The sequence below is a fragment of the Paramormyrops kingsleyae genome, chromosome 22, assembly GCF_048594095.1.
Source record: "Paramormyrops kingsleyae isolate MSU_618 chromosome 22, PKINGS_0.4, whole genome shotgun sequence".
Lineage (NCBI taxonomy): Eukaryota > Metazoa > Chordata > Actinopteri > Osteoglossiformes > Mormyridae > Paramormyrops > Paramormyrops kingsleyae.
In genome coordinates this window covers 7,824,620-7,850,782 of record NC_132818.1, presented here as the reverse complement: position 1 = coordinate 7,850,782, position 26,163 = coordinate 7,824,620, and the positions used below count along the sequence as shown (strand labels likewise).

Genomic DNA, 26,163 nt, shown 5'->3' with positions numbered 1-26,163 from the left:
CAGAGAAAGTGGGTGGGCAGGTCTTGCAAGTAGGTGGACAGGGCTGGGCAGTCTGGTGAATAATGCCTCTCTCTTGCTTGTTAAACCTGTTGAGTAGAAAAAGACATGAACAGACCCGAAGGATGATTTCATTTCCAGCTGACATGCCTCGATATACTTGTGCCATTGGACCTAAAACGTGCTGAGTTAGCGAAAGGCGTAGACAGAGCAACCAGCAGCAGCCAACAAGAAGCTTAGTTTTCTAGCTACATGGAGCTGCAGATCGCATCGAGGTCCCTATTGACGCCATGCTGCAGTGCTGGGGTTGGGGGTGTGGATCTGCGCACGTCTGTTTATGATTTTATGCTTGTGTCCTTCACTGTGTTGAATGGTGCATGTCTGGCTCCGTCAATCCATTACATTTCACGAGGGTCTTCAAGTCCATGTTTGGTCTCCAGGGATCATGAATAACGTTCCTCACTTCTCTCCGCACATCTGTGTTTACCTTCCACCACAGGCTAAGCTTCTAGTTCATCTGCTCCTCGAGCCAGACCATATGACTACATCACCGCAGTGTAAAGCAACAACACATACACACACATGCACACAGGAATGTAATTATATCTTTGTGGGGACTCTCCATTCATTTCTATGGGGAAAACCCTAATCCCAACATGATGACCTTAACCGCTAACCAGCCCTAACCATAAGTAATCTGTCACTTTCACCAAGACCATTTATTTCTCTTTTGACCTACATCCTACTTTTTCAGAGGTATTGTTTATAGAGTTAACGGCAGCTTTTTCTCCCCCTGATGTACATTTGGTCCATATGTGCTGCTTCCAGACTGCAGGCCATGCCTTCAACTTGGTGCAGCATCGCTCTCGAGTCACCCAGGGACACCCAGGGACAATCTCAGTGATGCTTCTATGGGCAACATAACCGACCAAAACAAAGGCGACCTCAAAGCAACAGATTTCACTGTGACCACGGAAACGCCCCCTTTTCTCACTAATCGCAAACATGTTTTTCTACGTCGCCCCATTTGGCGCAAATCTCACAAAAGTGCATGGGAAAAACAACAATGCCGTCAAGCATAAAAGGAGCACAGGCTTCCTGGCTCTGGGAAAATCAGAGTCTTCGAAGTCTCCGGTTGCAATCGGAGCACTGATTCTACCCAAGTCGCTCCAGTCAGAAAAACAAAACAAGAGATAAGATCACGCCGCTGTTTTGTGGCGTCAGCTCTGTTCGGCTTCGCATGAATGGATTTATTTGGTCATCTTTCCTAAAAAGCAAAGAGAGTACAACCCAAACCCAGAACAGAAAGGCTGTCTGGCAGTGACACCAAAACTGAGAAGCAGTTTAAACAAGCAACTATCAGGCAGAAACGCACATCCTCAGTACCCCTGGCAACGCTGACGTATCGTCTCTTGAGTTTGGGTTTGTGCTTATCCAGCAGGGTTAGAGCGCCACGCCTGAGCGGCTGCGTCTGTGACCGAATCATCTCAGAAGCGACACGCAAGCACGGACGGCGCTCCATCACGGCTAAGCCAGCGAATGGGATGGGGGAAAGGCGTGCGGAGACATCGCTGGGAAAATCAGCGTGCGATTCTCTCACAAACAAAGTGTCTGGCCCCAGCATAACCAAAGCAAGTAGCTATCTATCCATCAACTTCTTAAGCCTGCTTGTCCTATTCAGGGTTGCTGGGGTCTGGGGCATGGTTGTTGATTTGGGAATGGACATGTCCCTACCAGTGTTGTAGGGGTATCATGTATGTGTAGGGGGGTGGAGGTGTTCAGGGCTGATTTGATCAGTGTTGAAACCAAACCTACGCTCTTGGTACACCATTTATACCTACGGACAACTTGGTAACTCCGAATCACCTTAGATTTTTTTTTTTTGGGGGGGGGGGGGGGGGGGGGGCAGGGGACCCAGAGGAAACCCCATGATGACATAAGGGATGTGAGGCAACAGTGCAAACCACTGCAGCACCACGTATGCATACCATTCCAGTCCCTGGGATTGCCACGAGATTAGCCTTTAGCCTAAACTTACCTCAGATCACCAGATCACATTCTACCAGCATTAAATCTATCTAGCATTAATAATCCAGCCTAGGCATTGTGTGAACAGGTCTACAAAACACTCGGGATGGACGCTGCAATTTCATTTACCTATGTTAAGTTTATTTGTACTTTAGTACACTAAGAATTATAACAAGTAGTTTTGTAGCGACTCGACATTTCTCCAAATTTGTCTACGGGAAGTTTGGAGCAACACAGATATAACCGGGACTCAATAAATGGATACTTTATTAATAAGGCTATGCTGGAGTTTAAGACACACTAGCTCTCAGGCCGGGAGCTGCAGTTGGGGGTGCCGGGTGATTTATCGCTGCCGGAAAGCTGAGACACCAAGCTTGGGGCTGGAGTTCAGACTTCCTCAGAACTTGAGAGATTTTAAGTGGCAAAAAACTAAAACTGGACAATCAAACGCATCGGAAATCAGCTGGCCAACAAAGAAAATTCGAGCCGTTCTTCCTACAAGTGACATTAAATACTGCTCTGTTTCATGGAAAATTCAAGCTATCGAATGCCTCTTTTCTCCTTTTAAAGTATATCTTCAGATAAGAGCTGACGTTCCTGTTTTAAAAGGTGTCACATTATGTCACGCTGCCAGGCCAGACAATGATGTCAATTGTTTGAGTTCAAGCTTCTCACAAAAATAAATAAATAAAAAACGCAGAGGCAGGCAGCCACAGAGTGAGACTGGCAGGCCACCCTACACATGGAGCACGTATGACACACACTGCTCCTCTGCTTGACAAATACAGATAAATACGGCTCAGGTGTTTTGGGGACGGAGTGCAGAATGTGTTTTCTGCTATGAATTTGAACCACTGAATTACTGAGTAGCGGGGGGTGCAGCGAGCACAGAGCGCAGCTGGACTGCGGCGTAGCGCTAAATTTAATATTATAGCATGACAGATTTCAGGAATTGGAATTCTTGCATGGACGATATATTTCTGAATGAGGAAGTGGTCATACTTTTCCCAGAATGCACTCCTCCGGTAATGGTCTGAAGACAAGAGTAAATAAAATGACCAGAACGGGGATAAACGTTTAAGCAGGCAGCGCATTGTTAAGGTTTCCACTGGCAAACGGTTTTCCAAGCAACCCCCCCCCCCCCGTCTCCGAGCCAAACATTCATTTTCTGCCTCAGTATCCACCCACGTGTAAATTCCCACAGAGGATTCGGATACCGTCACCGAAACAGGAGCAGCATGAAACAAGCCAGAAGAAGGACACATTCTTTGTGGACGGATCTTCACTTCCAAAGAAGCATAAACAAGAAAACTGTGGTGAGGCTGGGAGGGACACTGGATACAAACAGCAGTGGAGCCAGGAGTGGAACCAGAGCTGCAGTGGGGGGAGACACTGGTCAGTGGGGGGGGGGCCTTGCAAGCTGAAGCTCCAGCAATAAGGAAAATGTGCAACCTGGTGGCATAATTGTCAAATGGGAATGAGTATCCAGCCTATCACAAAAGCCCATTGTCAAGGCAGTGGGAGTAGCCGTCCTATCACAGCCGTCCTATCACTATCAAGGGTGTGTGAGTAGCCAGCCAGTCATAGAAGCCCATCGTCAAGGGGGTCTGAGTAGCCAGCCTATTACAGAAACACATTGGCAAGGGGGTATGAGCAGACAGCCTATCACAAAAGCCCATTGTCAAGGGGGTGGGAGTAGCCATCCTATCACAGAAGCCCACTGTCAAGTGAGCCTGAATGACTAGAGAAGAGCACAGCTAGCAGTTCCTGTTTTCTCCTTTTTGCCTCATGTGGGTGGTGGGAGGTAATTAGGGCTCCCACTGTTACGGATGGGTCACGGACAGTGAAGGGAGAGACGTTCAGGTGAGGAATCCCTGCGTTAGCCTGGTGCTAATGGACAATGGACTTTATAATTAGCAAATGGACTATGAGGGGTCTACAGAAAGCAGGTAAATAACAAAGACTAAGGCCGGGAGCCACACAGCAGCAAAAACGGGGCAACAACAGCTACAAAGACACAATGTCCGACTGAGGAGACAGGGCAAGAGCAGGCGTATATATACAGAGATAACGAGGGACAGGTGTGGGCCAGTTACAATCAACCAAACAGTAGGGCTGGAAACAACGAGGCACAGGACCCAATGCTTATGTTCCTGTGGCCGTACCAGCACACAAACATGGGGGAAGTCGATGGGTAGGGGGCAGAATCGAGACATTCTTTAGTGCCATCTGGAAACCTTAAGTGGAGTGGTCTGCTTTCCTTGCTGAGTCTCACACGGAGGACGGTAAAAATGAGAACGGGGATCCACCCGCCGTCCCGAATCCTGATCCAGGTGGCCTCCGTCACACACAGATGCTGGAGGGAGGCGCCGCAGAACAGGAGAGCCCCCCCCCAGCGACGACATTCTCCTCATGCTGGCCCCACAGCTGGGGAGCCTCGGTCCCAGTTGAAAGAACGTGCACTCATTTTATCCTTTTACACGCTGCCATGTCTTGCACCTGGACAGATTAATCTAATCCTGCTGAACTTTAAATACTGTCACTCAAAGAAATGGGGCTTGATAGCTACGTTCCAGATTTCCCTGGATCAGGTAGCGGGCGAGGACGCGGTACGCCGATCCGGCCTCCAGACACCGCCAAACATCGTAATTTATGGTCTACAGTCATTTGTTTCCATGGGCTCCTTCTGAAATCTTAGAAACGAACGATCAAGGATAGCTAGGCCAAGACACGTGCTTTAGAAGTCAGATCATCTATTGAGAGAGAAGGGGTCCCAGAGATGTTTTACTTCTAAGATACCATATTTCCCCGGGGGAATGATTGTAGCAGCCAGGAAAATATGGAGGGTAGCACTTATCCGGCAGAGGTGGGCCAGATGCGCAGGGTCTGAGCTGAGATTCGCTTTTGCTGTACACAGTCTTGTACATGTAGCAGGGGGAGTTTTGCGGTTGGACACACGCACTGACCACTCACATGCTGCAGACATTTCACAGACATCCAGCCTCTCTCGGGAGTTCCGAGGAGTCTCCCGCAAAATGACAGCAGCTCAGTGACGCCCGCGAACGATGCACAACATCCCGGGAATCTGGCGTTCAGTGATTCACTGGCAGTATAATACGCGGGGAAGAAATTTACCGGCGCAACCACACACTGATCGCGGAGCAGCATGAGAATCCCCGAGCCGCGGGACGGGATTCGCTCGCAGCGTCTCGCTTTATCGAGAGGCGTCATATTCACTGCAGCAGCTGAATCTCCTCAGCCAAAGTTCAACAGGTTACAGATGTGTGTTTAGAAGCTCAAGAAGCTGAATAAACTTCAATCATTGCACAACATTCAGCTGAAGAGATTTTGCTCTGTTATTAATTCCTCTTATGCAGCCTAACAACGGTCCAGGTTCATACTGTAGACCTGTTCCTTTGACGACGAGGTTGATGCAGTCATCTCCACGGTGACAGACATGCTCGCAGTCAGCCAAGGTTATCGCTGCTCCATATGAGGGTTAAATCCATCTGACTCCGTGATCTGTCTAAGGTTATTCTGAAGGGTTTGATGGTTCACACACATTCCATGTATTCATAGCTTTGTCGGGACTCTCTGTTTATTTCTATGGGCATAGCCCTATCCCAACAATGACAACCTTAACCCCAAACCAGCCCTAACCTTAACCATAAGTAATATGAGACTTTTGACATTTTTAGTTTTTTGGTTGCATTCACAGATCTTTGTGGAGACCTGAAAAATGGTCCCCACAACATCAACATGACAGGTTTTTATTACATTGTGGGGAACATGTGGTCCCCAAATATGTAATATAAACATTATCCACATGCACACACACACACACACAAATCCTCTCTCAATCCACAATAAGGACCCAGGCTTTACTAAAATAGTGATTTCTGTCCTTGTCTGTTGACCAGGTGAGGACTGAAATGGGGAAACTCTGATGGAATCCGCCCAGGGCGCTGAAGACATGCCAGCTCCGCGCTCCTACAGCTCCTGCAGCTCCTACAGCTCCTGCAGCTCCTACAGCTCCTGCAGTTCCTACAGCTCCTACAGCTCCTGCAGCTCCTGCAGCTCCTGCAGCTCCTACAGCTCCGTGGGCTCCTACAGCTCCTGCAGCTCCTGCAGCTCCTACAGCTCCTGTTGTCCTTCTCCCTAAGCATCCAGAATGCGCCTCAGCATGTTTTTCTATGCCATGACCTGCAGGTGAAGCACCATCATTTACATTTACATTTACATCATTTGGCAGACGCCCTTAGCCAGAGCGACTTACATAAGTGCTTTAAGACTCCACAATGAATTTTTCCCGATACTAGCTCAATAAAAAACCAAGGCTATGAATACCATCGATCTAATACTCTGTTGGAAAAGTGCTTTTTTTTTTTTTTTTTTTTTTTTTTTTTTTTTTTTTAAAGTAATGCAAGTATAATGCCAGAAGTGCTAATTCAGGCATTTCTGGAAAAGGTGTGTTTTAAGTCGTCTTTTGAAGACATTCAGTGACTCAGCTGTTCGGACATCTAGGGGGAGTTCATTCCACCAACTTGGTGCCAGAACAGAGAAGAGCCGGGAGGTGTGTCTACCTTGTGCCTTGAGGGGTGGTGGGACCAGTCGAGCAGTGCTGGAGGATCGGAGAGATCGTGGTGCAGTGCGGGGTGTGATGAGGTCTTATGAACCATCAGTTCAGGGGCTGCCATCCATCCATCCATCCATCCATCCATCCATTTTCTTCCGCTTATCCGAGGTCAGGTCGTGGGGGCAGCAGTCTCAGCAGGGAACCCCAGACCTCCCTCTCCCCAGCCACTTCATCCAGCTCCTCTGGGGGAATCCCGAGGCGTTCCCAGGCCAGCCGAGAGACATAGTCCCTCCAGCGTGTCCTGGGTCTTCCCCGGGGCCTCCTCCCAGTGGGACATGCCCGGAACACCTCACCAGGGAGGCGTGCAGCATCCTAAGCAGATGCCCGAGCCACCTCATCTGGCTCCTCTCGATGCGAAGGAGCAGCGGCTCTCCTCTGAGTCCCTCCCGAATGACCGAGCTCCTCACCCTCTCTAAGGGAGAGCGCAGCCACTCTGCGGAGGAAACCCATTTCAGCCGCTTGCACTCGCGATCCAGTTCTTTCGGTCAGACTAGAGATACTAGAGATAGTTGTAGAGAAGAGTGAACAATATCATGAACAATTGTGCTTATCATCTTCAGGGGTAGCTATCCTGAAGCACATTTAGTCACCAACTCATTCCACCACGCTGTACTCAAAAAACGTTACTGGGAATTGTTCCTGCCTATTATTATTATTATTATTATTATCCATTTTCTGAAAGCGCTTGTTCTCTTCAGGGTCACAGGGTATTTTTATTGTCAGGAAATCCCGTTTGTGCACTGTGCACTTTTTGAATGTCTTTGCACCACATTTACACGTTTGCACCACCTGATTTGCACCCTGTGCACATTCGCCTGCGCATTACATTCTCCCTGCTCCCTGCACCAGAACTTGCCCTTGGGGTCAACAGTCATTCTTAATCTTAAGTCACCCACTCACCAGATTGCAGATAAAGATGACTTTTGGTGTTCCCCATGCCTGTAAGCACAGCAGCCTGTCCCTCAGTGGGAGGGAGTAGAGGTAGACAGCAGACATACTGGGCGACTTTAACAGCAGATTGACGATTACCGAGCATGTCACAAAACATAGCGGACACTCACTGGCCATGAACAGGTGCTTAATGTGACATAGACCATTTTCTCTTACTGTTTTTTAGTGAAGGAAGCATATCGCATCTCACATCTGCTAAGGTCTGCGTGCTGTGAAACTCTGATCCTCTGATTATTGTCTTTACGAAATTCCCCAGTGCTCTACTGAGGATGACCCCATGCAATATGGAACCACCTCAGTTGGGACCACAGCTAAATCCCTCTGATGGGATGACGACAGTCAAGTTAAAAGCTAAAGACGTATGGTGGATGGGAATATGTGTTTCTTTGCCATAAGCGTTCTGTCTGATCTTTTGTTCATTGTTGCTTTGCATTGCTTTGCCTTGCTTCTGTCAGACAGTTGCTCTGTGCATCTAAAATGCATGCATGCAGCAAAAAGATAACTGCAGATCAAAATCACTGAATCCTCAGAGGCATTTTCAGGCCAAGCTGCCCTCAGACTAAATAAATCAAGTAGCCGGACGCCGAACAATTAGTCACCAAACCACATCCGAGGCTGAAAGTTTCTCGTCAAGCTGGTAAGCGAAGCTCATCTTCACGGTCTTGCACAAGCAGGCAGTGACATTAGGACCCGGAATCCGAATCCCTGAGTTAGCCTGATGTGTTTCACCCATCTAGCTCAGGAAGCTTCTAACTGAAGCTGGACTGATCAGAAGCTGGAGGCATTGCCATAAAAAGGGAGGGGACACTGGATTCTGCAGTGGATAAGCAGCAGGAATGTGGTTAGCAGCTGAGCTAAACAACAACATTCACTGCGGAGGGGGGGTGACCGCTTACCGCACTGCGCAGTGCTGCTGAATGCATGAGTCTCGGAACTCTGAAAGGTCACATGACCCTAATGATAATGTCCAACATTCTTTGATAGAACCGAAAAACAAACAAAAAAAAACCTTCCAGAGCTGTAAAAAAAAAAAAATCCCTGAGTGATACAGCATCTCTGTGAACGTGTCCACAGTCCTGCTGGTCCAGGCTTGTCTAGATAGATACTAACCAGATAAATGGCTACAGATTAAACTCCCGCTCGACTTGTGAATTAGATCATTTTGGATTCACCTGCTGGGGGCACTGTGTCACTTTGCTTTGCTGTGACTTCGGAGGAATCAGCACAAGAAATGTGCCCTTTTTCTGCCTTTTCGTCACGCAGAAGTTACTCAAACATCTACAAGAAAAAAAAAACTGTAAGGACGTGTAACGTTAATGAACTTGGAAATCCGAGGAAGCGCCGACAACATGCGGCTGCGGCTCTACCCGTAATTCTCGTCTTTTGGCATTTCCCGACGAGGTCTTAATAGCCGTGTGAAACTATCCGCTTTTACTTCGTGGAACCATTCCGGACCGGAGCGGTTTGCGGTTTGTGAATCGCCTGCGGAATCGCTGCCGCATCTAGTTTGCGCTTTTGTTTTTGTTTTTCCGTGAGTAAATTGGAAATGGCCCTCGCGTAATTATAAAATGTAATTAGTTGTTCGCTGTGATGGGGGTGGGGGGCAGTCCAGGGGGAGAGGCGGAGGAATCTGCGGGCTCCGTTATTCTGTCCAGCTGCCGTATCAGTCATCCTGGCTGGTGCTGAGCCGCACGTTCTTCGGGGCTGGCAGGGGGCCCAGGCAAACACACCAGCGGCCCCCGGCGACCCTGTAGCACTCATGCTGCCTCTGTACGTCATACAGGATATCAGCTGCATCCCAGATCTTAAAGCCTGGGGCGGTTGGAATTGGGACACTCCCCTCCCAAAAAGTCACTATACAACCTTCCGCTGAGATTTGCATCCAGTTTGTATTTCCCTGCATTTCAGTATGATGATATGAGCGTCTGGTGACTAAATATAATAGGCTAAGGATCTGTGTGTGTGTGTGTGTGTGTGGGGTGGGGGGGGGGCTATAAGGGGATAATATTCTGAGAAACTGTACAGAGGCTCCCAAGGGTTACGTCCATGCACAAGTGTTTATAAGTCACGAGAAGCACTGGATGAGTTATAGTGCAGGACTCTGGAGATTTTCACAGGTTCAAAAAAAGGGATCAGACCAAGATTAGTGACATGGCCAGATATTCTTGGTAAAATGTATTCATTGTGATTACATTCAGTATGACTCATCGAAAATGCTTAAATATAGAAGATGAGGAAGCACTTCAGAGATTGTGACTCTTTATACTCAGCTGGTTGGTTGAAACAAAATCTTAGTCTGGATTTTTACTTTCTGGACCTGAACTTTCCACCTCTGACTAGAGGTACAATTAAAAAAAATCTATGGTGCGTTTTATGCTGAAAGGTGTCGAGTGTCTCTGGCTGAGATACACTGGATTCCCGTACTGGAACCTCAGGTTGATTTTTTTATTTCCCTTATTGGATTCCCCCCCCCCCCCACCATGACCCCCTTGTGTTTACAGCACTCTCACAGATCCCCCCAAGATGTCGTCCTCTGCTGCTGACATATGACAGGAATTGTACTTACTGACAGCTATGTACACGATACACAGAGAATGAAACAGAGTCGAGGGGAGATAAAGGAGAATGGACTGCATTTATATAGCGCTTTTCTACTCCTACGAGCACTCAAAGCGCTTTACAATTCATGCCTCACATTTACCCATCCACACTCACATTCATGCACCACAGCGATGCTGTACAGACCTCTGCAACGCCCTGAGAGCAGAGCTGCTCGTGGGCTGACAAATCGCTCTATAGATAGAGCTGCCAGAGCGCAGAAACATTGTTGGTACCACAGAGCTGTACGTCTGCTTTTTCATCGAGTGTGAAACCTTAGCACAGATGTGGACGTGAAGAAAGTACAACGGCCTGCAGTTAAAGAAAACGACAAACTTTGTGAGCCATAAGTGCTGTTTTTCTGTCACACAATTTTATGTTGCGGTAACCGAATCTAAAATTCAAAACATTTACGGCGGCTTTTTCCATTACTGGATTATGGTAATTACAGCTTAATAAAAAGTTTAAATGAAAATGTGACGGCTTCCTTCTGCACCGCAGGAAATCGGGCGCTTAGCATGGTTAAACTGCGGCAGGAGTCCAGCTGAGGCAGGAGACGCATGCGTTTCAGATCACAGCTACTGCTTCTGGATTATTTTCATAAAGCCACTCGTTGCAGGGGCTACGAAAGGTCAAGCAAAGATATAAATCACTCATCCAATTTTGCTGCTTCAGGAAGTTTGTGCTCCTTTTCCTACCTTTGGCTTCCCTTCTAACTGATACACAGAAATCACAGGCAATCTGTTCCTTCAGCACTAAACATGGACTGATTTCAACACATGTGAAAGGATTCCTAGTCATAAGTCATGTGCCCCCTGCTCTGGAAACACTGCACAATGTGCCGAAAATATCCAGAAAGACACAGGTGCTTAACCCCAACCCCCCAGGACTGCACCACTACCAAGGCCAGGATTACACCATGTGTGGGTCCTACCATCAGAGGTCAGGGGTCAACATGCCATCCCACTGACACCTTCAACCATAATCTGCCTAAGAAATCGGCATCAGTCTTTCTTTACATGTCCAAACATTTGCAATAACCCAGTGTTCTAAGAGACAAAGATTCAAAGTGATGCTTAGGGTGTACTCAGATTAGGCCATCCATACCATGCCTGACCCCCAAAGTCCAGTTTGACTAGTGTGATCACTCCGTACCATGCCAGGGCCAGTTGAAGAGATGGATCCGGGCATAGTTCAGTGAGATTCATGCACGATACACTACGATACACAGACATGATGTCAATAATGCCACTGTACACTATACATGACCCGGAAGGAAAGGCTTGGGTCGGATCGGCGGTACAGATCGGGTAGCGACAAACATTTAACAAACATGGTGGGAAAGGGATCACTTTGGCCTACAGCAGAGGCAAGGTGTTTGCAGAAAATGTAGGCTAAGGAGAGTATTCAGGAACAACTGGATGCAACACACAAAATCTCCGAAATAAAATCTTTACACATGCGGCACGATTTAATGAAAATCGCCGCATTGCATACTCAATGCTCTTTGGCATCACGCCCAAAATGACTCTAAATAAGCCACAAAATAAGGTCATTAATTATGAATTCCTTTCGGCTGTGCGACAGCACTTTCCTTCCTTTGTTTTCTTCGACACAAAAAAAAGTCGCACAGTGATGATGAAAGCGTGTACAGGCCAGGAACGTCAAATGCCATGTGAGCGCGGGGGGGGGACGAGTCGACCAAGCCAAGTGTGAGTACACCCTTAGACCCACATTTGCTGTTTTCTCCTTGTTTTACCTTCCATGTCACGGGAAATCGTGATGAATGCTTGTTCTCTTGCCCACCTTCTTCTCACTCTGGAGATAAACAGCTGGCCCTTGTCTGACATCTCCTCTTAGGAAATAGCCTTGCATTTTAAGAGGGCCAAAGTGCCAGGGGAAATGTAAGTAAATCATAGCAGTTGGTACACAGAGATCCCCTGTGTTTGTAAGGGATACACGCTGACCTCACAATGACAGTGGCGGACAGGGGAAAGCCTTTCTTCCCGCACAAAGATGCACGTGGAGTTGGGTTCATGAGGCAGTTTCCTGTTGTCAATCAATAAAAATCAGTTAAAATCATGCTGCCACATTTATCAGGGAGGTTTATTTTCATTATGTTTTAACATTCCAGCATAAACTGTAAAGTCATAGAGTGTCTTCTCTTAATATATGACAGATGAGTGATGTGCTTTTAAGCAGGAGTGTCAATGTTGTGTGTGTTTGACTATCAGACACTGAGATCTATTCGTACTCAACAGACAACAGGGCTCGCTTTGTGGAAACTTAACCAGAGGTCTGTAGGTGAGGACTTCGGTACCATACCCTTGCACTAAGCTGAACAGGAAATTGCCCTCGTTGATATTTAGCATTAAGTTTGACTTGTACTCCACCCTGAAAACCACAAGTTAAGTGCTTAATATACACTCTGCAAACCCAAAGCTGGGTCACAGAAACTGCTGGTGTCACTTTCACATCCAAATGTGAAAATATTCAACAATGTTGCACCACGTCTTGTCAGACCAGAATCCCTCCTTACTGCAAGAATTAAATACATTTCTTACTATGTTACTCGCTGAGCAGAATCACGCCTCAGTGGTCAGCAAGAAAACCCTGCATCAAGACTGTAGGCCGGTTTTGACTGAGCCTTCCAGATAATACAGAGCGCGTCTTTCGGTAAATTCTGCATACACTATCGGTTATTTTGACTCATTCTCCGTGAAGAAGTTATGCAACTGCTATTTTTGAAAGCATTCTTTATTATGTGATTGCATGCCACAATTAATTTTATCTGAAGCAGATTATAACAGATTGAAAACAGAAGATATACAGTAGTAAATGTACGAGTGAAAGCAGGGAATCTCAAATAATAGCCAGAGGTGGATAGTTCAGGTCCAGAAAGTACAAATCCAGACCAAGATTTTGTTCCAACCGAACAGTTGAGTATAAAGAGTTACAGAGTATTCAACTGGTTGGTTGAAACAAAATCTTGGTCTGGGTTTTTACTTTCGGGACCTGAAATTGATAAGGGCATGTTTAGGAGGTCCCTTATCCTTTGGCCAATTTGGGGGGGGGGGCGTGTTCAGGGGGCTGAAGGACTATAGTAAGGGGTGACAGGACAACTCATGGTAATCCCACACTGCTCTGCATCACCAATCACTTTTTAATCGCTGATCTTTTAATAATCCATGTTCTTCTTATAATGAAAGTATACTTGACTTAGTTCTTGCTATCCCATCTTAATCTCCGTCATGGGTGACGCTTGGGGCCAGAGCACAGAGTCGGTCATGTGTCAGGTTCCCAGAGCCCAGCAATAACATAATGTCTCTGTAGAGCACAAGATTCAAACCGGTGACATACTGGATACAGGAGTAAACTGCGACCCTGTGGAGCCAGGCAGCTCCACTGCCGGCTAACCCAGCGGGAGCCAGTGGGAGCCAGTGCGACGGTGCAGACCGGCCTGAAAACTGTCAGTGACGGGCAGTCTGTTAGCCTGCCCGCCTCATGGTAGCAGCTCCAAATCACAAGTCAGGATATCAAGTAATGAAACAATTCCCAAGAAGCATTCCCAGCATTCCCAGTGACGCAGCTCCCGAGGCACTGAGACCCTGTACTGGATGAACCACTGGAAGATGGAAGGGCTGACAGATAGACAGGCATCTAACTAGGCTTGATAAGGAATTATTTACTATGGTACTTGCTGTTACTAGTTCATTACATTATTGTGGGTCCTCGCTGTGACAGACCTCTGATCTATACGGGTTAGGTGGAATCCAGCATGGTCTCAGTTCAGTCCTCTGATATCTCCTGGTGGACATTTTCCTACTACTCAATTTTAATATACAGTAATACAAATGCAAACAGGCAAACGCATGAGCAAGTAATGGTAACACGTTTTGTTGTTAGTCATAATGCATTATAATGCATTCCTAAAGCATTATAAACATGGCTATAAATATTCATAAAAAGGCATAACACATTATAGCCATGTTTATAATGCATTATGACAGCCTTATGAAACTCTCATCTATAACACACTATAGATACCTTTATAGTGCAGTACAAAGCATCCTTAATGCTTATACCGACCATTATAATGCATTATAAAGGTATCTATAGTTCATAGATGAGAGCTTCTTAAAGCAATGCATACTACACATGGCTATAATGCGTTATGTCTTTTGAAAAATATTTATAGCCATGTCTATAATGCTTTATGAATGCATTATAATGTATTATAATGCATTCATAAAGTGGCTGTTCTATTATGTTGTTCTATTATGAATGTGTTTATAAATTACTATAAACATGGCCTTAAGTGAAGTCTTAACCAAGTGATTAAAAGAAAATTAAATCTTGGACTTCCTTAATTTTTTTAGAAATTGTTGGGAATTTTACATGATCGTCTGTCATCGAAAGGTACACTCTGTAAAATTCTGCTCCCTTGGAGGGTAAATTTTGCAGTAGCCCCCCCCTGCCATGATAGGCCCATGGGCAAATGACCCTCTTCCCCCCCCCACCTCATCTGCTAATGATGGGGATGCGTGCAGGACTCAACATGGCCGCTGATCTCAGCAGCAGCCCACACAAGCACAGGGGGGTAATGTGTGAATCGCTGTGAGATAACAGCCACACACTGAGACACCGAGTCGGCCGTGGGAATCACTGTAATACGGCGCCAGCTCTCACACAGTTTTCACACGTTTACAAAGCAGTCAACTGTAACACGCTTAATTAAACATGACATGCCATCGAGCTGAGAAAAGGGTGCCCCGTTTTATGGATTAAAATTACGTGTCATGCTACGCTTCCATTAGAAAGTACATTTCGAAATCTACTTAGGATTTGTTTAACCTTATTGCCAGTCATGCAGTGTTACTCCAAATTTGGCTGGCGGCCCACCGAAGGCGTCAGGAATAACGAAAAACAAAAGAAACACAGAGAAACACCAAAGGGAACATGATACATGCAGGCGCATTTTTGGTGAAGCCAGACCAACCTCACATGCTGAACAAAAGATGCTGCTCTGCCTTTCGCTTTGATCGCTGCCGTACAAAGAAAACAAGGCGGCAGGTAGCGGTAGGAGGAGTGGAGCGTTACAGTAACTCCCAAGGTGGTGACCTGCGACTCTCAGGTGCCTGTGTCTGACCCGGTGAAAACAGTCCTTCATCACCTAAAAAGACAATTCCTCTGGGGGTACAGGAAACACACACTGATCCTTCTCGAGGTGCGCCGGGGAGACTCCGAACCACGCCCCCCAGACGGATTGCCGATTCCTCCTGCAGGAACCTGAGTCTCAGCATGGCTAAATGGCAAGGAGGAAATGTCCCAAAGAACCTGAATCTCATGTTGACTAGAGGATTCAGAGAAATAGGAGAGAACGACGATGTTTAAACCCCATAACTTTTTGCACCCCCTCCCCTTTGTATCAGCAGGGGCGCTGTATAGGGGGGGGGGGACAAGGCTGGGGGCTCAGTATAATATTCTTTCATGGAGCCCAAAACCCCTGCGTCACAAGCTTTAAAAAATATCCCCAAAACAGTGAACTACACCCACCAAAAGCAGCAGAATGAGACACCATTTTACTATAGACTCCTCTGAACAATTTCCCCTTGACATGAGCATGGCTATTCGTGGTGAAAGGCCCCCATCTTTCTCTTGCTAAACAGTCACTGAGGTAAATTAGCAGACGTTTGCTTTAAGGCTGAGTCGAGTTTCATGAATCATCCCGGGAAGACCCCCCCCCATCCTCCTATCCTAATGTGGGAACACATTTCCCATAATTCCTTCACTGGTGGCCAGTTAATCCTATAGCATTCAATGAGGCAGCCACAAGCAGCGCCATCCTTCATAAATCTTATTCATGTGGGTTTCAAACCTGCTGTCGGTCGCTTGGAAAATATGAAGAAAAACAAAAACAAAACAAAAAAACAAACCAGATTGTCTTAGATCATCCCACATGACGCCACTCTGGTCAGTAAGCATGGAAAAAACAGTAAACAGCATTATTATTTGCTTTTTTTCAATGGCTGGTGATTTTAAACACTTTCCAGTGTAAAAAGTACTACAACAGAGGTGTATGATGCTGCTCTTCCAGACCCTCAAACTGGGAAAACATATTAATTGGCATGTGACTGACCACTGCATGGGAGACCAGGAGTGGTGAACTGAACCCCGTGTAATTCTTTTGATAATTAACAAAACAAAGCAAAGGTTCAAAACCAGCTCATCTGGCAACCTTTAATTGAGTATGGGGGTGGGGTGGGGTGGGGGGGTTCTGTGTATTTCAGGTTAAGTGTCCTGGCCAAAGTTTTTTAAGCAGAATCTCAAAGTCCCCTCCACATCATGAACATTGAATGTAGAGAGAAACAGGAAGACAAATAACAATAGGCCTCTTAATAACTGATTATTTTGCTTTCTTGACGAACTGATACCTAGCTATTAAATAACACGTCGCTTGGAGAGAACTCATCCCCATATTCCGGTCTCCGCTTAAGTGTCCCTACGGAGCAGCCAGTTAGCAGTATTGTTCATGCAGAATCTTCTAATACTCCTATATCCCAAAGATGACTGTACAGCTCCACACACTTACAAGGACAACAAAGTGGCCAGGATCGAGTTTCCGTAACTCTTACTGACATATATTCACCACATATACCAAATAGAAAAAAAGTCTTCTTTTTATACGCGTTATAAAAAATACCGCTGAAACTGGCATTTGAACCACGATGCAGAGAATCTCAACAATGCACAAAAACCATGTTCACTAAAGCAGTGTCTTTCTGTGTAGACCGTTTGACAGAAATACAACACACATTGGATCGTTTAGTCTTAGGGTGGAAGGCAAAACAGAAGCTTATCGCCTGTTTACTAAACTGGATCCTATTGTCACGAGATTGTGTAATGTGTGCAACCTCAATACCAGCTAATGCAATTAAACTGTGCCGATGTTTGAGGAGATATACGAGGCAAGAGAGAACAACCCATAATATCATTTTCTGAAATGTCGATCGTGAGATGGCGCTTAATATTTTTTTAAAAGACAAAGAAGAAAACAATGAATATGTATTGAAATAAGACACCAAGACTACACAAAACTGTTAGGTAGATCCTTCGGTGAAATTCTCACAAAAATTAAGCCGAAAGACTCATCGATTTTTTTTCTAGACAAATCAGAACAGCAAACGAGGGATCGGTACTTTTTTCTGTCCTCAGAAAGGTTGTTTTTATTGTATGCATGGGTGTGGAAATGTTAGCGCCTCACAAAAAGTTTACCAACAAACCCGCCCGCACTGCACTGGCCTGATATCATGCGCTTGAAGCTTATTCTGCAACTGAAAACAAAGGCAGCCGCAATCCGCCAAATTTGCATATGAAAATCTGCATGGACTGAAACTTTCAACCCTGTACTGCAAAAGCGGTTGGAAGATAGATGGACCAAATCACATGGGGTTTTATTATTGAAAAATAAAAGTGCTCAGAGTTTGCGCATGGAAATGTAGATTCTGCAACATAAACGGGATCAGATCTAAACGAGAAGTTGTTCTTCTGTAGAAGCGCTTAGTCGGTACTGTGCCGGTGTGAGCTAATGCAGGAACTGATTAAACGTGGACAGGGTCCTATACATCACAATTAGAAATTTAGCCAGAGACCGTCCAGGGGGAACCTGTGACAAGCGGGCGAATTTACCCGGGGGGGCAGAGACAGCGGAGCTTTCATACTGCAGTCACGAAACATCTACGGTGGGAATTGGGGGCAGGGGCTTCGGCTAGCTGAGTTAATGACTTAGTAAGTGAATAAATTAAAGTCTGTGGGACTATAAAACAGCGCATGGCTCCGTTTCACAGGAAGCCCATAAGTGAAACAAACGGATAGTGTCTGTTGTAGCGCTCACAAAGCATGCAGCTCCATCAGTTTTAAAAATAACGTCTCCCTTTGGCCTTTTGTACTCTTTAAAAAAAAAAATCATTATTAAACTAATCTGCAGCCACATCTACCCATCGTACCGCAGGGCACAATGCGAGGCAGATAAGACATCTTGAGAAGCCCGTTAACCTTCTCCTCTACATATCCAGAAAACATCTAAAAATAAGAACCAGCTTTAACTCCCACAGCACGAGACCTTAAAGGGCACAAGGTGGCCTCAAAGTCAAGGCTCTGAATCACATGTCAAAAGGAAATGCTGACTCAGGAGGGAGTCTCAGGCAGGGCGGAGAATAGAGAGACAGACAGACACCTTTGTTTTGTCAAACCATCTTAGGTTCTGCAGACTAAAAGAAGGAATATTTTGTTAAAAAGGAAATAAAAATCTACTGAAAATGTCGCAATGTCACCCATCCTACCCAGGGAAGCTTCACATCACTATAACCATAAATTAATTAAATGATTATAAGACAATGACATCATTTTATTTAGCAGTTCCACCTATTCAAAGTGATTTTAGTGCCATTTATTACATTTTACACCATAGGATGTTTTTATTGATAGTCAAGAGTTAATTATGAGCACAACAGTGGGGCGGCTGCATGGTCGTCGCTAGACTCCTTTTACTGGGGTACGTGGCCCAGTACAATCTCACGTTCAGCTTTCAAAAACCACTGGGTAATGTGTGTGTGTGTGGGGGGGGGGGGAGGGCTGTGCCCCAGCAGAGTTTAATATCCAGCAATGCCCCAGGCCAGCTCACAGGGATACAGTACTGGCGAGTCGTCATCGCTGCAGGGACGGAAGGAGACACCTCATGTTTTAAAGTCTTTTCCCGGAAAGTGATGGCAGAGCGGCTAGTAAGGATGGAGGCTGTGAACTCTGTGAAGCTACAGAACACTGTGTTCTTCCCATTAACTGGACACACATACCAGTGTCCACCGCCACCCAGTCTGGTGCCTTAAGATACTTCTGTAGGATATCCCTGTCCCTGGAAGACACAATGACAGTATTTCCTGTTTCATAGGAAAGAATCTATCCCTCCAGTTACACAACTTCCTTACAAAGTATTAGGTCATATCAACGCACACAAACATACACACTGTCACCCTGTCTATGCTGCCTCTCACTGTAATAAACATAAAGCAATACGCAAAAATCAAATGGGATATAAAAAAGCGTAAGACATTCATTCAGTCTTTTACATTCTTTAAGCACGAGCAACTTCTAAATTATGTAAAGTTCAGACATTCTACAGTAAAAAAAATAACCAGTAACTTCTCAGATACTGACAGAACAACCACAGCGTGAAATAAGTATTACTGTAAAAATTATAAGAAGTTGCGAGATGTGACAATTAAGAAACAAAAAAAAATGAAAGTATCGCCTTTAGAAGACAAAAGAAGCGCACTTCTCGCTGCATAATGCTCCTTCTTGCCCAAAATCGTGTGACATCTCCATAGCACACGTTTTCTGCCTATGTACATCCCACAAAACTGGCACGCAGAGGAAGAACGTGCATTATCATTGTTTAAGAGGACTTAGTTTAGCTCACGTCGATGCGCTTAGAAAACAGCATTTTCCCAGTCAAGTGAAATGTCCTTTAAAATCGTTTGCGTCATCTCTATTAACGAAATAGGCCAGGAGAATAACAGAATCTTAGAGGGTCCGCTTAGGCGGTCTCCTTTGACAGAGGGTAGGAGACCGGAGATGGAAGACCTGCCCACTTCAAGTCTAGTCCTGCCTCGGTCTTCTGTAATGTCAATTCAGTTCCTCTGCGAGCTTTTTGTGCAACTTTTGAAAACCATCTGCTCTGCACATGAAATACTTTTTCAGATCGTGAAAGGTATGTATCACCTTTATCCGAATAACACATTTAGGACAGACCATGTTGTCTTTTGCGATTGATTATTGGCACCGTGCGCACTGGAGTTCAACAATACTGATGTACTCAAGCAAGTTTTGTGTTTTTGGTTCAGCAGCGGTAGCCTGTAATAGCCTGAGCTTAGATTAATAATGCAATAACAAACGATAACATTGCTCCGATAGGCTACGCTGTTTATTGTGCAGCGAAAATGAAGGAACGTATTTTACATTTTTATCGAATCTGTTTCAGACTTTTAGGAAACTACTAACCCTTCCTAGCAGAACTTGATTCCAGTTTGTCCATTAACTGACACAGAATAAAAAAAACACATCTGGAACAGAAGAATTTGTTTAGGCATGTAAGATATTTATCGCTTTAAAAAGTTTAGTCTAATTTCAGACACTATGCTAGAAAGGTTCCTCTTGCAATATACACGAAATGTATTCTCTTAGTAAAATGTTGAAATTTAAGACTCCTGGCCAGGTTAATTTGAGCCTATTTAAATCACAGGAAATAAATGATTAATCTTTTCATTTAAAATCGCCGCTGGTTCAGAAGGTTTAAAATAATTTTTACATTACCGTATATTAAATAAAGTACTTTAAAAAAAAATCTGGGGGAAAAAACTTTAAACGATTTTGCTGAATGCTGTTGAAAGTTGAAATGATCGAAATTCTGAATTTATTAAAGAAAATGCGATTTAAATTTATGATAGAATATGCCTACTCGTTGTCCATTAAAGGAAACGAAAGAGCTGCATATTAACATGTAACTTGTTGAGAAGTTGTTTTTAGAAGTCTGTTTTTAAAAGTATGCATCTTTCTTACTTCGGTCGTAGGTGTCCTAGACTCTGTAGATTCTAGCCCTCTGGTGGACAGAAGCCCATCTACAATCCAAGCAAGCGGACAGGCGATGCATCTTGGTATGAATTTGTCCGGCTTCGTCCGAATCATATTTCTGTCCCCGTGCTGAAGTCTACAAAACGGACACCTGGAAATTGTGTGGAAACTGCGCGCGGATTTATGATGGAACAATCGTTGATGATGTCACGATGACCAGAACTAGTGGGAGAACAATTTTCACGTAAATAACAGGGTTCAGCCCCCCTACTAAGCAATGGCTTTTACCCGCCCCATCTACTGTACTGATCCCCCTGCAGTCTTATCCAAAAATCTTCCAACGGGGCACCTGTTCCGCGTGTTCCGCGAGTACCACAACAACTCTGTCATCATGGAACACTACAATTTCACCGGCAAGCTCAGCAACGACAAGTACCGAGACGGCCTGAAGCCAGAAGCTATTTCGTTTCTGATCATCTGCCTGCTGATTGTGCTGGAGAACACCATCGTTTTAGTCGCCATTTGGAAGAATAAAAAGTTCCATGTACCCATGTACTACCTGTTGGGCAATCTGACGTTCTCCGACCTGCTGGCGGGGTTCACCTACATGGTCAACATCGTGCTTTCGGGTGCCAAGACGCTCAGACTGACCCCCCTGCTATGGTTCCTTCGCGAGGGCGGCGTCTTCATCACCCTGGCTGCCTCCATCGTCAGCCTCCTGGCCATTGCCATCGAGCGCCATGTCACCATGGTCAAGATGAAGCCATACCAGGGCACCAAGAGGGGACGCATGTTTGCTCTGATCGGGGCCAGCTGGCTGCTGTCTGTCTTCCTGGGGGTGTTACCTATAATCGGGTGGAACTGCATAGGCAGCCTGAACAACTGCTCCACGGTGCTGCCGCTTTACGCCAAAAGCTACATCCTCTTCTGCATCAGCGTGTTCAGCACGGTGCTCCTGGCCATCACAGCACTGTATGTCCACATCTTCCGGATCGTGCGCGCCAACACGCAGCGGCTGGGTGCCCTACGCGCTGCTCAGGCCCGTAAATCCCGCAAGTGCATGGCACTGCTGAAGACGGTCACCACCGTGCTGGGCGTCTTCATCGCCTGCTGGCTTCCGCTCTTCGTGCTGCTGCTGATGGACGTTTGCTGCCCGGCGCGACACTGCAGCATCCTCTTCAAGGCGGACTACTTCCTGGGCCTGGCTATGGTGAACTCACTGCTCAACCCCATCATCTACACGCTCACCAGCAGGGACATGCGGAGGGCCATCCTGCGCCTCCTCTGCGGCCACTGCTTTGTCACCAAGGAGGGCCACATCATGAGGATCGCCCTCCCCTTATTTGAGTGCAGCACCAGTAAAATGGAGATGACCTCTCACCGGCAGGAGGGCTTGGAGACCACCGTCTCCACAGGCAACATCAACACATCCCCAGTGAAGGACCCCCAACCCGAATCGTGAGTCTGGTCCAAGGGTGTAGATATGGGTATGGACAGTAAGGACCATAGGGGGGTGCGGGGTTGATTTGTTCCCTTCCAATGTTGAAACCAAACTTATGCCCTTGATCTGGTCCCCCAGTGGATTAAAATGCGGGACATGGGGCAAGGACTCGAGGCAGGGACTGGGGATCACTCACCTACTCTTTGTTATAATTTATTTGACGGAGTGACTCACAGAAGACTGAATAACTGCAGGAATGTTTTTAAAGAAAGGAACAGTGTACCTGCCATAAACAAACTTCAGTGTTTTAAAAGCGGGACACTTGACCATGGGCGTCGTTAGGTCCGGTCACCTGGGGCTACAACCCTGAGTATTTCAGCCCCGAGTATTTCAGCCCTGATGCCAATCTTCCTTCAGAAAAAACAAAAAGTCAAGCTGTAGGTAAGCCTGACAGCCCCTGATCTTTTCAATACCTCGAAACGCCCCTGCACTTGACACATAAGTGCCGAGTGAACAAATAAAAATCATTGTGCACTGTGAAAAAGTGAGAAAGAGACTTTGGCTTCATACAGCTGGGCTTCGATTCATTTTGGTCCTTTTCTGATCCCACAGACCCAGGGACACGTGCAGGAAAAAGGACAAATTAGCAGCTTTACATTCTATTACGACAAAGGACAGGACTGAATGTAGACGAATAAACAAAATCATTCCTCCACAAAGGAAAGAAAATGACCAAGATCAATAGAGCAATAATTAGCTTGTGTTATCACTTCACCATCTCCATACATAGCAAAGTAGAGAGTTCACACCTCTATTTTCTGATTCAAATTAGGCATAAATGTACACAAATTTCCATGCACTTGTACGAAGTACGGTGGCGTCAGCCCTTGATGCAAAGTTTGATCTTTTATTGCATTACACAGAATTTTGCAGCAGTTTGTGCCAGAACCAATTCTAAGATGTTAGACTCAGTCCCATGAAGAAACACAGGATACGAAAACTCCCCTCCCTCATCCCACACAACTAGAACTTCACCAGAAGTGTGGGGGTTCCCCACCATACATTTTGCCAAACTGGGGGGGATGAAATATATTTGAAAGTACAGGACAAATCGCCAAATGGTTTTAGAAAAAAAAAATATTTTTCTGGTCTGAGGGGAAAAAATGGCTAGATCAGAATCACCTCTGGTTTCAGTCTTTATGTTTGGGTGTGTGTTACAAAACTGAATTACAGCATTACTCCATCTGTATATTTCCAACATGATATGTAATGTGGAATTCGACGTTCCGGATCCCTGTGTTTGAATACAACTAGATAACGCTTATAACTGTGTAAATAAAAGTTTTATCTTTTCGTTCATAATATATTATTTTCATAGTAAAATATTTACAAAATATTTACCTGTTATTGTCTTTTTCATTCATGTGCACCACGACCGGTTTGGATAAAGATTTTCAATCATGACATAATTTAGCCTAATTTATAATCACTGAAATTCAAAAATCCATTTTTGAACGTGTCAAGTGTTTATGTTTTAATTTGTTTTCTTTCTTAAACAGTTTGTTTTGCTGACTTTGTCAGAGTTAATTTATTATCAATTAATACATTTATTTGACTTTTCATTCTACACGCAGAATGTAGTTTCAGGGTAATGATGTACTTTTCCTATAACTTACTAGTGTTTTAAGTATAATTACGAGCAAGAGAAAGTGAATGTTACAGCTTCAGAGTAAACATGCCCTACCTGAGAACTCGCTCCATACAATTCGGTAACCTATCTTCTACACGCAAGCTTTTTTTGTTTGATGATAAACTTCTTGGTAAATGAAATCGACTATTATTATTAATACTACTAGCATACTTGTGGACACCGTAAAACAGCCTACAGACTCCCCCCAACTTACAACACGTGGCTTACGATAACTCGCACATACGGCCGAAGTTTTTTAAAAATATAAGTAACGCATAAATGCACGTGAACATAAATTAATGGCGGCTAAACCCCGCAGCTCCGCGGGACCTATTGCGAGGTGCCCGCCGTACGACGGTTGCTACGGGAAAGTACAGCACTTAATGGCATCGCGACCATCCCAGCCGCACACGCATCTTCTAGTTTCATTCTCACACCTAAAAGTCAGTGTGATTATCCTGCTCTGACATATGTCCTTTTCGACGCAGGACCTGTTTGCAGGTCGGAATGGAACCAAATCTTTATAGCTGTTCATATGTTTTGTGTATATTGTAGATGTCCGTGGAAGCCTATGGATTGAAAAATAAACGAAATACCTCCTAATCCCGGACAAAAATACATATGCTAGGCCAGTAAACATAGGACTACCAGCAATTTTCAGTAAAAATCTTTTTGATGGTCCAGTTTTCAAGTGTGCACTCGGAAAATGCATATAGGCCTATTGCATTAAGATGAAAATAAGGCACAATAAAATATGACGCCTTATAAGCATGAGAAGCAGTATGTTTTTGGCTACTTGATGAGGTCAAGGTTATCGTAAATTACTCCGAATTTCTGCAATCAGATGCACCGACGGGTTTCCCCTCCCTATCGACACCCAGTTACACCAAAACCGCAGGTCGCGATGCGTTAAACACATGGCTGCCTCGCGCTGGCCGACCGGTGCCACGCGCCTCGCTACGAAAAGTGCGGCCGCGACGCCCACTTAGTTTTCAGCTAGAATACAAACAACTGCTCGCATTAAAAAGCCACCAAATCGCACCAACAGAGCCCGTTCTCATACCTTCAAGAGATGCGAAACTTTCCCCCGCTTCACCACAGCTAGGTGATGCTGGCAGAGAAAATCAAAGACCTACAGTCATACAAAAGAATGATTAATTTATGGAAAATAACTTCTAATTCACACGGACTTACAGGCGGCATCCCGTAAAGAATTACTATGGTACAATGAAATGACTAAATGCATAACCCTTTTTTGTAAGGATAATTTGTAAGATACGTATACAATATACAGTGCATTTTATTTAAACAAAATATGAAACAACTATAGAAATCCTAAATATTTTCTAAATACCAGCCAAATAGTACGCCTAATATTTGGGAGTGAACAGGCATATGAACAGGGAGGCTACAGGAACTGATTTTGTTCAGAGAAAAGGCAAAACATGAATATCACACACCTCCCAACATATAGAAAAATCTTTATATTCTAAAGGCATCAGTAATATATATTAAGCTTCTGTTATCTCATGCAAACCCTGAGTTTATTTTGTAGTGTTTAGTCACTTCAAAGATACATGAAATGAAACGGCAGGTTAAAAATGGCCCACGTCTGGAAGGGCGCACCACGCAAAGCTGGCTTCTCTAAAAGCCGACTTAGGTGGTGGTCCGTGACAGTACCCATATACTTTTTCGTGTACAGTATATGCGATAAACTCAGTTTATTGCAAGTGATAAATTTCATAATGCACACCTATATGTTTAGCCCTATATTTTTCAAACCGTCATGTTCGGGAATTCCATTGGGCAAATAAGTGAGGCTTTGAAGTCAGTTTATTGGTCTACACTAGTTACGAAGGATCTTCTGATCAGAAAAATACCTAGTGGTACTGACGACTACGCAATAGCCACAATAGACGTTAGAAATTGCATAGAAAGTATCATGAAATCACTGTATTGCCCAGGGCATTTTCCAGTATTCGCACGTCATGCACAAAAACACTTACTGATCTCTTAACGATGAAGTTTCTGCAGTCACTAGACCCATTCGCGTTGCATAGGCTACATGACTAAAAAGGTATTATTCCAGTAAGAGCGACCAAAAGAACAACGACAAAAACAAGTACCATAAAATTTAGATTCTGGTGCCCCCTTGTGGTAGAATTCAGGAAGCCAAACTCAAGATTATCTGACAGC

General features: G+C 45.0%; 1 protein-coding gene and 1 long non-coding RNA gene across 2 annotated transcripts; one reads left to right on the top strand and one right to left on the bottom strand.

The window, feature by feature from the left end:
• Positions 1-26,050, bottom strand: LOC111856309 (uncharacterized). The gene is made up of 3 exons (XR_011984665.1): positions 25,974-26,050; positions 25,031-25,099; positions 1-86 (listed from the first exon to the last, which is right to left on the bottom strand). It is a non-coding gene; the product is annotated as an uncharacterized lncRNA (long non-coding RNA).
• Positions 19,655-23,673, top strand: s1pr5a (sphingosine-1-phosphate receptor 5a). The gene is made up of 2 exons (XM_072705049.1): positions 19,655-19,976; positions 20,836-23,673. The coding sequence occupies exon 2, from the start codon at positions 21,114-21,116 to the stop codon at positions 22,296-22,298; it is 1,185 nt and encodes a 394-aa protein (XP_072561150.1). The 5' UTR covers positions 19,655-19,976; positions 20,836-21,113; the 3' UTR covers positions 22,299-23,673.
• Positions 26,051-26,163: the final 113 nt, after the last annotated feature.

Excerpts from the sequence above, each read along its gene's own strand:
- s1pr5a (XM_072705049.1), top strand. The coding sequence starts at position 21,114 with ATGGCTTTTACCCGCCCCATCTACTGTACTGATCCCCCTGCAGTCTTA.